The following is a 16,284-nucleotide window of genomic DNA, read 5'->3' as shown; positions in this document are numbered from 1 at the left end:
CACCTCACTGCTCCCTCCAGCTTCTACCCACCCCCCCGGCTCCCTCTCACTTCCCCCAGTCTCTCTCTTGGTCTCCTTCCCCTCCCCTGCCTATCCCTAACTTGCAACTCTCTCCTGTGGGGAGCGTGGCTGGGGGGAACGGGAGATGGGGGGAGAAGCAGGAGGGAGACCTGGAGAAGCGGCGAGGCCTTGAGCGAGTGGCCGACAAGAGGGTGTGGGGTTTCAAGTGGTGAGAGGGAGCGTGGACGACGGGGTTGGGGTTTGAAGCAGTGAGCGGAGCGAGCCACTGATGGGGATGAAGCAGCAAGGGGGAGCAAGTGGTTGACCGCGGGGTGTGGGGGTGTGGTTAGAAGTGGTGAGAGGGAGCGAGTGGACGACGGGGTTGGAGTTTGAAGCAGAGCAAAGCAAGCCGCTGATGGGATGATGCGGTAAGGGGGTGCAAGTGGCTGACAGGTGGGGTGGGTGTGGGGGGCTTGAAGCGGGGAGTGTGTGGCAGAGGCAAGGCCAGGAGCCAGCAGCAAGCAGACGGCCACTGGAGGCTGCGCCAGGGAAGAGAAGAGGGATATTGTTGGGGGTGGAATGGGATCGCTACGTTTGAATTTAATTGTGATAAATTGAGCAGAGCCATCTTTAATCCTGGCAGCTGCCTAAAACATCACAGTCAGTGACGTTTCAGTGCATGAGGCTGCATTTGTGCATGTGCAAGTGCTACGCCACCTAGTGGTTGCATTGTCAACAAACGCAGCCGACTATTTAATACTCAATGTGCATTAATATTTGATTTAGATATAGACTCAATCTTTTACTCAGTTACATACATTTTCTGTCACTTATTTAATTTAGCCTTTCCCAGTTTAAGAGAGTGATAAATAACAAAGTCAGTATTATAAATTAGAAACTCACAATTAAAATTGATGCCAGAAAATGAAAACACAAGTTGGTATTTTAAAATTTAAATTCAAACTTATGTTATTTCAGTGGTTACCATAATTTTTGCTTAATGCTCGCTTTGGAGGCATTTCTTTCTATGTTGTCCTCATCGGCTCTCCCAGTGCCAGATTTCTCAGACAGTTGATCTAATATGCTTCTAGTACACAATACAGGACCCCATCAGGACTGACTGTGATATACCATCCTATAATTGGATGGACTGAATGTGGTGGCACTGTGCCAAGTTTGAGCTCTGTGTAGTGCTATAAAAGTCATCAGCAAGCCAAGCGTGGGCAAGTTGAAGCACTAGGGCGGCACAGTGGTTAGCACCGCAGCCTCACAGCTCCAGCGACCCGGGTTCGATTCTGGGTACTGCCTGTACGGAGTTTGCAATTTCTCCCTGTGACCGCGTGGATTTCCGCCGGGTGCCCCGGTTTCCTCCCACAGCCAAAGACTTGCAGGTTGATAGGTAAATTGGCCATTGTAAATTGCCCCTAGTGTAGGTAGGTGGTAGGAGAATGGTAGGGATGTGGTAGGGAATATGGGATTAATGTAGGATTAGTATAAGTGGGTGGTTGTTGGTCGGCACAGACTCGGTGGGCTGAAGGGCCTGTTTCAGTGCTGTATCTCTGACTCTATGACACTACTTGTGGATTGTATTTTAAATCTACTGTCGCACTTGGTTACTCCGAGAGGAATACAGTACATTATAGTATTTGACAATTTGAATAAAGAAAACATAAAATAGTTTGATGCTAATATTAGTTAATACTGGAGACACTAAATTGCAAAGCACATTGTATTTAATCAATACATCTTTCCAGCTTTGGAATACGATTTACTTTTGTACAAGTGTACCTTTGCCTCCTCCACATATGGTGCAAATAAGCGAGGCTTCACATATATCCCAGCATTCTTCTGACGTATCCAAGCATGAGATTTTCCACCTTCAGCTGTTGGTAGCATATCTGATGGTGGCGTGCTAATCAGTCCCCTCTTTATCTAAAGAGCAAAAATTGTATTATTGAATGGTTTGCAACTCCTGGTTTCACTATGTAAACCTCACCAAATGGAACAGATTTCAAAACAAGATATGCAATTATATTATCCTCTTGTATTTATTGTGCTCCTTTGGTAGTATTGCAAGTATAATTCTACTGCATTTAATAATGCACGAGTAGTAATAGAATGAAGTTTCCCCACCCGGACGAAAAGTCACATTGCCTTAGCACTAATTACTGTACTTTACATGACTGCTATTTGTTGAGTTCTGAACAAAAAGGTGCATGCTGTGCACTAATTAGATTCATTCCCCATTTATAGTCCAGCTGCCACTACCTAATTTTGTGTTGCCAGATGGCAGTGTTATGAATCAAAGCATGGAAGGACGACAATAAATGAGGCAGGCAGAAGCATACAGCAGAAGCACAGTAAGAGTGTCACCAATGGCCTCAAGCTCTACTTGCATAGATCATGACAGCCAGTTACAGTGAACCACTACTAAAGGCATTGAGCAAGAGGTCTCCTAGATCTGTCACTCATAGAATCCAGTAGTATGATGGATCTTAAAAATGAGCTAAATAATTAAGAGACAGAGAACAGTCTTTAAATTCACACTTCACATTTCCCTTTAAAAAAGAAAAACATGCTAAAACCTACAGCGTCATTAAGAACCTCGCTGTTTGGGGGCAGGATATGATCTATGCGAATATGAGGCAGCAGTGGGGACAAGATCTCTTTTAGTTCCTCTAAGTCGAGATCACGTCGCTTTACACCTCGCTTGTTTACACTGTGTGCAGTTCCACTCAGCAGGTTTGGCTCTAAAACAAAAGCAAAGCATTAATGGACAACTTCACAATGTTTTGCATTCTGACCTTCTGCAGACAAAATAACTCATGTATCAACAATTTGCATTTATATAGCACCTTTAACATAGTAAAACATTGTATTGTTTACCTCTGTTCATGTAGAAGCCATTGGAGAGATTACATTATTCAATATGTCGGACCTTTAGTTTGCTAAGAAAATATGTTTTCTAACAATTGTAACGTGGCCAACTTGATGAAATTACTTTGATGGTGAATTGGAGTACAGAGATCTGGAAGGTTTGAATGGGGTTGTAGAGATAGGGAGGTGCGAGGTCCTGGAGGGATTTGAACAAAAGGATGTGAATTTTAAAATCAAGGCGTTGTCCAGCCAGGAGCCAACATAGGTCAACAGGTAGTGTGCGAATGGGACTTCGGGTGGCAGAGTTTTGGATGAGCTCAAGTTCATGCAGAGTTTGCTCACTGTTCAGAAGGACAAATGCTAGTTTTGATGAGTTGATTTTTTTTAAATTCAAAATGCACAGCAGTCATTAATTGAGTGCTTTGCCAGCAAATTCACTCGTCCACCTCGATTCATAATTTTGACCACATTAGTTGTTAAATTACAAGATGTTGATAGTTCTGCATGAAAAGAAGTCCATTGAAGATTAGGCAAAGTATAAATAGACATAACCCAAGCTGTAAAAGTGAGGGAAAATCAACTGCATTTTTTTTTGGAGAGGGGTATTTTGTGCAAGGCAAGGACACGGGAACCAGGTTACACAATAAAATTGAATGAATTGCCTCAGCATGCTCACAGTTAACTGAATAAATTAAAAGTAGCAAAAATTTTAGCTCAATTGGAGCTTTCGAAATAGGAACTGAGTCCATTTCTGATTGAGCAAGAGATTGGAGATATATAGATTTGAGAGCACAAAATAAGGTAAAAAAAAAAGCAAAAAAGTTCCAGCAACAGGGTTACAATGATGCAGCATGCTGATTGTCTTCCTTTATTCTGAAACTGATCACATTTAAAATCAGGAAGGACTAAATTAAAATTAAAAGACTCACCCAATCAATAATTTGCTTTAAATGTAGTTAATACAATTCTGTTTCAAAAAACAGAAAAAAACTCCAATACTGCCTTATCTTACGTATTTTAGTTATCCAGAAAATAGCAACAGGATGTGTTTTTTTAAAAAGCTGAATGGCCACACACTAACTAGTAGGAAGCATCATCACAGAATTACAAGTTATTTGCAAAACAAATGCAACACAATGCACATAGCAACATCCTTGTGTTCAAAAAGCATTCCAATTCACTTTTTCTAAAAAAAAAAGTGCATTTCAGGATCACATTTCAGAACTTTAATTTATGTCGGCTTAGATCCAAGAATTCATATTCCTTTAAATTACACTCTGAACCATGTTATTTTCTACAATTCACTCAATGGGTTCAGTGTGGTACAGTGTCAATCCAAGGGAGATACAAATTACATCAATCACCACATTGATCAAAAAGTAACCTCTACAGAAAAATAAGTTAATTTGAATTTAATACAGATTAGTTTTGCATAAATCTGTATCAAACAAGGGCATTAAAAAGTTAGACATTGAGTAAAATCTGTTTCAGTAATACTCTTGAAATAGGCACAGACCCTTTGAAATAATTGTATGCAAAGACAGATTTTATTCTTTGCTCACATCAAAAGAGCGAAATAATGGTCATTTTCAAGTTCTTCATTTTGCACAATGACTTTTGGAAGTCTGTACTCGTAAACCAGAGATTAAGATTAAGAAAATGATTTAAAATTTATGAACACATTCTCACCTCTTTCTGCCATTTGTTTGATGAGCTGGTGCTCTCCCCATTTATTCATGTATTTCAGGATATCTTGCTCACTAGCCTTATATAAAATGTATGCATTGTTAATTTCTCAAAAAAAGTCTAGAATCACAATTTAAACAGAAGCTGGTATCATACAGGATATTTAGAACCAATTAATTCTAGCCATTGCTTTAATAAATATACATTCAGCAATTGCTGATACCTGAATCATTGATAACCTCTTAGCATGCCCCCCCAAAAAGGACAATGAACAAATCCTAAACGCATAATTTGAAGTTTGAAGTACTTGCCAATAATGTCTTTATAAAAGTTGATCTCAAATAAATTTAACAGCACAGTGGCGCAGTGGTTAGCACCACAGCCTCACAGCTCCAGCGACCTGGGTTCAATTCTGGGTACTGAGTGTGCGGAGTTTGCAAGTTCTCCCTGTGACCTCGTGGGTTTTCGCCAGGTGCTCCGGTTTCCTCCCACAGCCAAAGACTTGCAGGTTGATAGGTAAATTGGCCATTATAAATTGCCCCTAGTATAGGTAGGGGAATTGAGGGCAGTTGGGGATGTGGTAGGAATATGGGATTAATGTAGGATTAGTATAAATGGGTGGTTGATGGTCGGCACAGACTCGGTGGGCCGAAGGGCCTGTTTCAGTGCTGTATCTCTAAATATAAAAATATAAATATAAAATATAAAACAACTTGTATGTGCTTTAGATGCATTCATGACGTTATCAGCATCAATAAACATTTTAATCATTCACTGATCAGAAGGATATGTGACTTAGCACAAAGAATGTTGGGAAAAATGCTACCTGGAGCACAAAAAACAGAATTTGCAAAGCTCAGTTTAAGTCAGAAATGCCTCAACTGCACCAACTTTATATCGCACCCTTAATGTAATAAAAAGTCTTAAGGTGCTTCACAGAAGCTTTATAAAACAAAATATGACGCTGAGCCACATAAGGAGATATTAGGGCAGATGACCAAAAATTTGGTCAAAGAGCAGGTTTTAAGGAGCGTCTTAAAGGAGAAAAGCGAGGTAGAGGGGCAGAGAAGCAGAGTGGTTCAGGGAGAGAATTCAAGAGCTTAGAGCCCAGGCAGCTGAAGGTACGGTCACCAATGGTGGTGCAATTAAAATCGGGAATGCTCAACAGAATTAGAGGATCGCAGATATCTTGGAGGGTTGTAGGGCTGGAGGAGATTACACAGATCGGGAGGGGCAAGACCATGGAGGGATTTGAAAATAAGGAATAGAATTTTAACATCAAGGCATTGCTTAACAGGGAGTCAGTGTAGGTCAGTGAGCACAGGACTGATGGGTGAATGGGATTTGGTGCAAGTTAGGATACAGGCAGGAGAGATTTGACTGACCTCAAGTTTGCGGAGGGTACAACTTGGGGGGGGGGATGCTGTGGTGGATGTGGGTGGCTGGCCAGGAGTGTGTTAAAATAGTCAAGTCCGGAAGTATCAACGGCCTGGATGAGGGTTTCTGCAGCAAAGAGCTGAGGCAGAGACACAGTTGGGCGATGTTACGGAGGTGAAAATAAGCAGTCTCAGTGACAGCACGGATATGTGGTCAAAAGCTCGTCTCGGGGGTTGAATATGACGCAGAGATTGCGAACAGTCCGGTTTAGCCTCAGATAGTTGTCAGGGAGAGAGATGAAGCAAGGGAGCAGAGTTTGTGGTGGGGACCAAAGACAATAGCTTCTGTGTTCCCAATATTTAATTGCAGGAAATTTCTGTTCATCCAATACTGGTGGTCAGACATGGAGTCTGACAATTTAGAGACAGTGAAGGGGTCAAGAGAATTGTTGGTGAGGTAAAGCTGGGTGTCGTCAGTGTACATGTGGAAACGGAAGTGTTTTCGGATGATGCCGCCGAGGGGCAGCATGTAGATGAGAAATAGGAGGGGGGCCAAGAATAGATCCTTCGGGGTGCACCAGAAGTAATGGTGCAGGAATGGCAAGAGAAGCCACTGATGGCAATTCTCTGGCTAGGATTAGATAGATAGCTGGATGACAGAGTCACTCGAGGAGGATGGTATTATCAACTGTGTCAAAGGATGCAGACAGGTTGAGAAGGATGAGAAGGGAGGAGTTTGCTTTGTCACAGCCTCAGAGGATATCATTTGTGACTTTGATGAGAGCTGTTTTGGTACTAGCGCAAGGGCAGAAACCTCATTGGAGGGATTCAAACATGGAATTCCAGGAAAAACGGGTGTGAATTTGGGAGGCAACAACACATTCAAGGACTTAAGGGGAAAGGATGGTTGGAGATGGGGCATTTTCAAGTTGGCAAACTGTAACCAGTGGAGTGTCACAGGGATCAATGCTGGGGCCTCAACTATTTACAATTTATATTAATGACTTGGATGAAAGCACCAAGTGTATTGCAGCCAAATTTGCTGACGATACAAAGATGGGGAGGAAAGCAAGTTGCGAGGAGGACACAAAGAGTCTGCAAAAGGATATAGATAGGTTAAGTGAGTGGGCAAAAATTTGGCAGATGGAGAACAATGTTGGAAAATGTAAGGTTGGCCACTTTGCTGGGAAGAATAGAAAAGCAGACTATTTACATGGAGATAGACTGCAGAATGCTGTGATACATGGGATCTAGGTGTCCTTCTAAATGAATCACAAAAAGTTAGCATGCAGGTACAGCAAGTAATTAGGAAGGTAAATGGAATGTTGGCGTTTATTGCAAGAGGGATGGAGTACAAAAGTAGGGAAGTCTTGCTACAACTGTACGGGGCATTGGGTGAGATCGCACCTAGAGGACTGCATACAGTTTTGGTCTCCTTACTTAAGGTGGGTTCTTCTTGTATTGGAAACAGTTCAGAGAAAGTTCACTAGGCTGATTCCTGGGATGAAGGGGTTGTCTTATGAGGAAAGGTTCAGAAGGTTGTCCCTATACTCACTGAAGTTTAAAAGAATGAGAGGTGACATTGAAAAATAAGAGATTCTGAAGGGGCTTGACAGGATGTTTCCCTTCGTGGGGGGAAACTAGAACTAGGGGGCACTATTTAAAAATAAGGGGTCTCCCATTTAAGACAGAGATGAGGGGGAACTTCTCTCAAAGGGTCGTTAATGTTTGGAATTCTCTTCCCAAGAGAGCAGTGGAACTGGGTCATTGAATATATACAAGGCTGAATTAGATAGATTTTTGATCTACAAGGGAGCCGAGGGTTATGGGGGGCAGACAGAAAAGTGGAGTTAAGACCACAATCAAATCAGCCATGATCTTATTGAATGGTAGAGCAGGCTCAAGGGGCTGAATGACCTCTTCCTGCTCCTATTTCTTATGTCTTTATGGGACGATAGTTTGTGAGGACGGAGGTGTCAAGGGTTGGACTTTTAGAGGAGAGGGGTAATAACAACAGAGTTGATGGAGAGAGGGATAGAACCTGAGGAGAAAGAACCATGAACAATGCCAGCTAACATGGAAGCATGGAAGGGAAGTTGAGTGGTCAATAGTTTAGTGGGAATAGTGTCGAGAGAGGAGGAGGTGAATCTCCTGGACAAGATGAGCTCTAAGAGGGCATATGGGGAGATAGGAGCAAAATGAGAGAAAGATACAAGTTCAGGGCTAGGGCAAGGGGGTGCCCAAGATAACGTTTGGCCCCGGTGGGCTAGGGGAAAAGGAGGAAAATGGCAGGAGGCAGCTGATTGTCAACAAGATGAGAGCAGCCAAAGAAATCCATGAACTCTGCACTCTTGTTGTTACAGCTGAAAATGAAAGAGGCAGGGGAAAGGGGTTTAAGACGACGGCTTGCAGAAGAGAAAAGAAGCCGGGGTTACCTTTGCATTACAGGATGATCCTGAAATAGTCAGCAGTTTTTGAGAGCAGAACCCAATAATGCCTTATCCAGCCAGATCTGGCAGTGAATGGCTAAGCCAGTTGTCTGCCAGATCTGTTCAAGTCTGCGTAACTTGGACTTAAGGAAGTGGAAATAAGGGCCATATCAAGGGTGGGAGGGAGAGTGGCTAGGGTGAGAGAGAGTGTAATGGTTTTAATGGGAATTAAGGTATCAAAGGCGGAGGTGAGGGTGCGATTGAGCAAATTGGTAGCTGCAGAAATGTAGTGAACGGAGGGCTAAAGGTTAGACACCTGGGATTCTGAGAGTGCAACTGTAAGTGAATTGGGGGAATTCCACAAGGTTTTTTCCACAGGCAGATACAGAAGGAAGTGGGGTTTGAAGGGGAAAGCAAGATGTTGGTGGCGAGTGATACAAGAAAGTGATCAGAGATGGCGATATCTGAGATTATTACTATGGGAGTAACGAGGCGATACGAGATGGCAATGTCAAGAAGGTGGCCGTGAATATGGGTTGGCGAGTTTACATGGAGGTGGAGATTAAGGGAGGATAGGAGGGTAGTGAACTCAGAAGACACAGAACATGATGAATTGAGATGAAGGTTGAAATCACCTAGGATGAGAAGTCGCTTGGTGCAGAGGCCGAGGAAGGAAAGCAGTGAAAATAGGCATGGAACTCGGGTAGATGATAGAGAACCAAATTTTGAATAATAGGTCAAAAGTTGTTTACCCTCTTGAAACTACTTTGCGTTCTAAGTGCAAAGTAACGAAAAATGCAGAATTAGAAGAGCAACTGACATTGGCATTGTCCTTTATTCCGAATTGACCAGGATAAAAATTCAAGGTCCTGAATTTCTGCTTATTTGCAGTAAAACTGCATACCATAATCAGATTATTAGCTACTCTGCGCAATTATTTAAATAATGGTTAGTTGTCTAATTCGTCTGATTTGGTCAGTGGTCAGGAACAGGAAGGTGTGACTGCAACTGAGGCAGGTAAGGGGATCAAGAAGGCAGAAGTGGAGGAGCCTCAGCCCTTGCAATTGTCCAACAGGGTTGAGGTTCTGTCAGCTTGTATGGATGAGAGCGAGGGCTGCAGAGTTGATGAGCAAACTGACCATGGTATTGTGGTACAGGAAACCATTCAAGCGGGGGAAGTAAACAGGTAGTGGTAGTAGGGGACAGTACAGTCAGGAGGATAGACAGTTCTCTGCGGTCTAGAGCGAGAGTCCAGAAGAGACCCGATGCCAGGGTTTGGGACATCTGATCTGGGCTAGACAGGAATTTGCAGTGGGAGGAGGAGGATCCAGTTGTTGTGTTCCACGTGGGCACCAGCGGCATAGACAGAACCAGGAAAGAGATTCTGCATAGGGAGTATGAACAGCTAGGGGCTAAATTAAAAAGCAGATCCTCAAAGGTAACAATCTTTGGATTATTATCTCTGAGTCACGAGCAAATAGAGTAGGGTAAATAAGATTCAAAAGTTAAATGCGTGCCTCAAAGATTGGTGTGGGAGAAATGGCTTTCCATTCATGGGGTACTGGCACCACTTTTGGGGAAAGTGGGAGCTGTGCCAGTGTTTTGACAAGTCGTACAACTAGGGTGGTACAGAGGGCTTTAAACTAATTAGTGGGGGCGAAGGAAGATATGATAAATTAAACAGAGAGGACAAGGCAAGACAACAAGGTAGCAATAAGGGAAATAATAATCAGAGCGTGGCAGGAAGGGCCAGAATGTACAAAATTAAGAGTGAGCAAACAGCTAAGGCTAGAGGTTGCATAAATAGTAAAAATACAGCACTGAAGGCTCTGTATTTGAATGCGCATAGCATTCATAAAACAAATAAACTGATAGCTCTAATATAAATAAATATGTATGAGCTGATAGCCATTACGAGACATGGCTGCAAGATGACAAAAGACTGGGACCTGAATATTCAAGGTTAGTTGACATGTCGGAAGGACAGGAAACTAGGAAAAGGTGAAGGGGTAGCTCTGTTAATTAAGGATAACATTAGTACAATAGAGAGAGGTGACCTTAGTTCTAAAACTCAAGATGTTGAATTAGTTTGGGTAGAGATAAGGAACAGCAAAGGTAGGAAGTCATTTGTGGGAGTAGTTTATAGACCCCTTAACAGTAACCACACTGGAAGACGAGTAACCAGGAAGAAATAATGAGGGTGTGTGAGAAAGGTATGGTGATAATCATGGGTGATTTTAATCTGCAGATAGCTTGGATGAATTAGATTGGCAAAGGTAGTCTGGAAAATGAGTTCATGGAGTGTTTTTGGGACAGTTTCTTAGAGCAGCACCTTCTACAGCCAGCCAGAGAGCAGGCTATTCTAGACCTGGTAATGTGTAACAAGACATGATTAATTAATGACCTCATAGTAAAGGCACCCCTAGGTAGCAGTGATCACAACATGATTGAATTTCGCATTCAGTTTGAGGTTGAGAAGAGTGGATCTAAGACTAGTGTTTTAAATTTAAATAAAGGTAATTATGAAGGTTTGAAGACAGAGCTAGCTAAAGTAAACTGGGAAATTAGGTTAAAGGATAGGTCAGTAGTGATGCAGTGGCAGACATTTAAGGAGATATTTCACGACATTCAGCAAAGATACATTCCAGTGAGAAAGAAAGATTCTAGGGGAAGGACGCACCATCCGTGGCTAACTAAGGAAGTTAAAGATAGTATCAAACTGAAAGAAGTGTTGAATTTAGTGAATAGTAGTGGCAGGTCAGAAGATTGGACAGAATATAAAAAACAGCAAAGAATGACTAAAAGAAAAATGGGAGAGAAATTAGAGTACAAGAGGAAGCTAGCTAGAAATATAAAAATGGATAGTAAGATTTTCTACAGGTATTTAAAAAGGAATGGAGTAAGTAAAGTGAGTGTTGGTCCTCTAGAGCCCGGGGGAGGTAATAACGGAAAATGAGGAACTGAATAGAATTTTTGCATCTGTCTTCACTGTAGAGGATATTAATAACATCCCAGAAATAACTGTGAATCAAGAGTTGAAAGGGAGGGAAAAATTTAAAACAATTACCATCATCGGGGAAAGGGTACAGAGAAAATTACTAGAATTAAAAGCAGCCAAGTCCCCATGTCATGATGGACTTCATCCTAGGGTTTTAAAAAGTGGCTGCTGAGATAGTGGATGCATTGGTTTTAATTTTCCAAATTCCCTAGCTTCTGGAGAGGTCCCATCAAATTGGAAAATAGTGAATGTAGCTCCACTATTCATGAAAGGAGGAAGACAGAAAGCAGGAAACTGCAGGTCAGTTTGCTTAACATCTGTCATAGGGAAAATGCTGGAATCTATTATTTAGGAGGATATAGCAGGTCATTTAGAAAATCCCAATGTAATCAGGCGGAGTCAACATGTTTTTGTGAAAGGGACATCGTGTTTGACTAATTTATTAGACTTCTTTGAGGAAGTAACAAGCAACGTGGATAAAGGGTGTGGATGTGGTGTACTTGGATTTCTAGGAGGCATTTGACAAGGTGCCACATCAAAGATTACTAAACAAAATAAGAACCCATGGTACAGGGGGTAACATATTAGCATGGATAAAAGATTAGTTAGCTAACAGAAAACAGAGTAGGCATAAATGGATCATTTTCAGGTTGGCAAGATGTAACTAGCGGAGTGCCACAGAGGCCTCAGCCATTTGCAATCAATATCAATGACTTGGAAGAGGGGGCAAAATATATGGTTGCTAAATCTGCTGATAACACAAAGATAGCAGGAGAGTAAGTTGCAAAGAGGACATAAGGAGTCTGCAAATGGATATAGACAGGTTAGGTGAGTGGGCAAAAATTTGGCAGATGGAGTATAATATGGGGAAATGTGAACTGGTCGACTTTGGCTGGAAGAATAGAAAAGCGACATATTACTTAAATGGAGAGAGATTGCAGAACTCGGAGATGCAGAGGGATCTGGGTGGCCCAGTACATGAAACACAAACAGTATGCAGGTACAGCAAGTGATGAAGAAGGCAAATACAATGTTGTCGTTTATTGCAAGGGGAATGGAATATAAAAGTAGAGATGTTTTGCTACAGTTGTACAGGGCATTGGTGAGACCACATCCAGAGTGGTGTGTACAATTATATCCTTTTACTTAAGAAAGGATATAATTGCATTTGAAGCAGTTCAAAGAAGGTTCACCCGGCTGATTCCTGGAATGAGAGGTTTATCTTATGAGGAAAGGTTGGACAAGTTGGGTCTGTATTCATTAGATCTTAGAAGGATGGGAGGTGATCTTATTGAAATATGCAAGATCCTGAGGAGACTCGAGAAGGTGGATGTTGAAAGTATGTTTCCCCTTGTGGGAGAGACTAAAACTAGGGGGCACAGTTTCAAAATAAGGGGTTTTCCATTTAAGACAGAGATAAGGAAAAAGTTGTTTTTTTTTTAAACTCAGACAGTCGTGAGTCTGTGGAACTCTCTTCCCGGAGAGTGGTAGAGGCAGGGTCGTTGAATGTTTTTAAGGCAGAGATAGACAGATTCTTGACAAACAAGGGAGTCAAAGGGTATCGGGGATAGGCAGGACAGCGGAGTTGAGTCCACGAACAGATCAGCCATGATCTTATAGAATGGCGGAGCAGACCCAAGGAGCCAAATAGCCTACTCCTGCTCCTAGTTCGTATGATGCTATTTTCCCTTCAAACACACAATGATTCCAAAAGGCTAAAGTTTTATGAGAACACTGAAGGTCTCTCTTGGCCCCCTGGTAGAAGTTTTAATTTTTTTAAAAAGCAAAGGAGGGAGAAAAGGAGGTACGAGAAATAGGTCAGGAATAAGTTAAATTCCAAATCTGAATCAGTATTACTCATGCAATAAAATGATGCCTTTGTCAAGAGATGGGGCATCAAACCTACAGGATTTGATCCTTTCTCTGTTAGTGGTATGTTACTATCTTGGAGGTTTCCCCTCTGCACTATGAAGTATTCCCTTGCATTTTCTGTCGCTTAAATGAAGTTCTTCCTACTAAAATGACAATCCTAAGCTGTAGTTTGTGTGAATCTCATGGAATTACATATCATTGTACATACCTAAATGCCACTGGGAACCTTTTAAATATGAAACACTAGGCATCTGTCAAAATCAGGATTCTCAAATTTACAAAGAGTATGGTTGAATCACATGTTGAAGCATGTTCCTATGCAATTATATTTACTCTCCATAATATGTACCGAAAATCATTAAAGTTTATTTTGAAACATTATGCAATTTTGCTGAAAAGTGAACACTACTGTGCATTATGACTGGTTCAATGCAGTTTAGACAAAGGCTTCAGTCATCTCTAATCCTAACCCCCTGTAATAATTGAGCACAGCCTGTGTGAGGTCATGCTGCATGCTTAATGGATAGGCCTTATGTAAACAGTACTCCTTTTGTGTTTACTGGAAGCTAACAATGAATAAATTGAACTTCAAACCAATCTTTCAGTTTTCTCTCAGTTTGGAAACATCTTAAATTGAAATTAAAATGGAACAGTAATTCTAAATGGCAATTGTCATTTTTGTGTTGCATTAGGAAGGTACACTCCAGCAGTCATTTATCAGTTAAAATATTACACCTACATCAATTATTTGCACTTAAAGGCACCCTTCCACTTGTTGAGTACACAAAACACTTTAACAGCCAAAATCATTCCTAAAAATATATATATATTTTTTTAAAGATGATTTGGGTGAATTATTGTGCTCAAAAGTGAGGTACATCACTTTTTGTAAACTCAGTTCCATATTTGACAGAGATTAAACAAGCAGCCTAAATTTTCAATTTCTTATAATAGTCATCTTTTTAACTCGGAAAATTGCCAATTCATGGGCAGCTGTGGGCCATGGACCCACTCCTTTAAGGAATTTCTAAGCTTGCACATATATTAGGCTACTAGCTTTGTCAAACAATAAAATTCACATAATATCTGGATTTTCTGAATCTATGTCAGATGAAAGAAACATGAGCCTATACCTGCAAATAGTCCGACTGAAGGACAGAAGGCAAGTGGTCCTTGCTGAGTTCAAAGAACACATCAGAGATCATGACTGAAGTGAACTCCTCACATAAGAAATTAAGTGCCTGCCGATAAACCCATTTAGAACCATAAGGCTGTGAACTCCATTTCAGAATGGAAATCAAGGTGTCCAGGGAGATGCTCTCCATCACAATATCTTCGCAACCTACGAAAATGCAATTTAAACATTATTTTCAAGACAGTGATGCATATTATCCTTTTGATAAAGGTGTGGTTATCCAAAGAAATTATGCATTAAAAACGATTTTAAATTCCTCTTTAAAAAAAAGTAGAATGATATAGCACAGGAGGCCATTTGGCCCGTCATGCCTGTGCCAGCTCTTTGAAAGAGCTGTGCAATTAGCGACACTCCAATGTTTCCTGTACGCATGCTCAGTCACCAGGGAAGGTACCATGTAGGACTTGTTCCATGTGAAATACCGCACATGCTTGGCTGCGCAAACAAATTTATAAGTACCGTGCACAGAAAAACTGGCCGTGCACAACAACAAAGTTTTTAAGGGAACATTGCCCCATTCCCCTGCTCTTTCCTCAGTCACATAAATGTTTTTGCACTTCAAATGTTTACCCAATTCCTTTTTGAAAGTTACTACTACATCGGCTTCCACCACCCACCCTTTCAGGCAGTTCAGTCCAGATCACAATTGCATAAAAAAAAGCCCTCATGTCATCTCTGGTTCTTTTGCCTATTAACTTAAATCTATGTCCTCTGGTTACTGACCCTTCTGCCACAAGAAACAGTTTCTCCTTATTAGCACTACCAAAACCTTCATGATTTTGAACACAACTATCAAATCTCAACCTCCTCTGCTCTGATGACAGCAACCCAGCTTCTCCAGTCTCTCCATATCATTAAAGTCCTCCATTATTCGTAACATTCTAGTAAATCTTTTTTGCATCCTGAGGCCTTTTGGTCAGTTCTGAGCACAATACTACAAATGAGGCCTAACCACTGTTCTGTAAAAGGTCTTCATAGATTTGACAACATTGATCAATAATCCATATAAGCCCAGTGCCATATTCAATACCAACTCTACAGCAAGAGATATTGTAAGAGATGATCAATTTAACTTAGCAAAGGAGATGGCACCTACGACCTACATTACATCTGGACAAATACTATCAAAATAAACAACAGGCTATGTAATAGCAACAGCTTGTCCCTCCTATTACATTGTACTGAAACAAAACGGGACACTTAACACTTCCAATGTTAGGATCAGGTTGACATATAAAATGACAAAGAACACGGTCAGAGAAACAGTAAGGCAAACACCAGTAAACCAAACTTACAACCTCAGTGAGACCGTTCAAGTTAAAATATGAGATATGAACCCCCAGACCAATTTAAAGAATTACATGACAAGATTTCATGTTTTAAGACTTTTATTAGAACTAAACTAAAAGAAATCCCCATTAACTAAATAGTACTTTGTAAGTAGCTGACATCCCAAATTACAAAGAAAGGTATTTTCTTATTAAAACACTTGAAAACCTCACACCACACTTATACGTTACACAGTCCTCCTTGCTGGCGAAATCTTTGCAGTTAAGAGTCCCAAACTCCTCCCAGTTGCAATGGGTTGGATCTCCCAGACCTATTCAAAAAAGCAATCTCTTTGCTTACTTCTCGGAGCACTTTCCACTTGGACATCCATTAATAAGGTGATCCTGTTGGTCTTTTACTTCTCTGCAAACCTTAACTTTCAAAACAGGTTCAAATCTTCACAGCCTTTTGCTGCATCAGTGGGTGCAGACGTTCCCTCTCTCTCTTCCTTGAGGCTGCCACTGTTGGTTGTCTTCCTTACAGCCTACTCTAAGGAAGAGCACCTGTGGAAGAGCCTGTCAC

At 41.3% G+C, this 16,284-nt stretch overlaps 1 protein-coding gene across 6 annotated transcripts in view; it reads right to left on the bottom strand.

Annotated features, from left to right (window-relative positions):
* Positions 1 to 16,284, bottom strand: part of btbd7 (BTB (POZ) domain containing 7) — a 67,629-nt gene that overhangs the window by 9,111 nt on the left and 42,234 nt on the right. For all 6 annotated transcript variants that reach the window (XM_068038745.1, XM_068038747.1, XM_068038746.1 and 3 more), the window contains 4 exons: positions 14,372 to 14,580; positions 4,567 to 4,642; positions 2,590 to 2,750; positions 1,789 to 1,932 (listed from right to left, as the gene is read on the bottom strand). In XM_068038745.1, the coding sequence (XP_067894846.1) occupies positions 1,789 to 1,932; positions 2,590 to 2,750; positions 4,567 to 4,642; positions 14,372 to 14,580 (590 nt within the window). The remainder of the gene's footprint in view (positions 1 to 1,788; positions 1,933 to 2,589; positions 2,751 to 4,566; positions 4,643 to 14,371; positions 14,581 to 16,284) is intronic.

The sequence above is a fragment of the Heterodontus francisci genome, chromosome 9 (genome assembly GCF_036365525.1).
Source record: "Heterodontus francisci isolate sHetFra1 chromosome 9, sHetFra1.hap1, whole genome shotgun sequence".
Classification (NCBI taxonomy): domain Eukaryota; kingdom Metazoa; phylum Chordata; class Chondrichthyes; order Heterodontiformes; family Heterodontidae; genus Heterodontus; species Heterodontus francisci.
The sequence above is the reverse complement of the archived record's forward strand: the minus strand, read 5'-3'. Positions and strand labels throughout refer to the sequence as shown.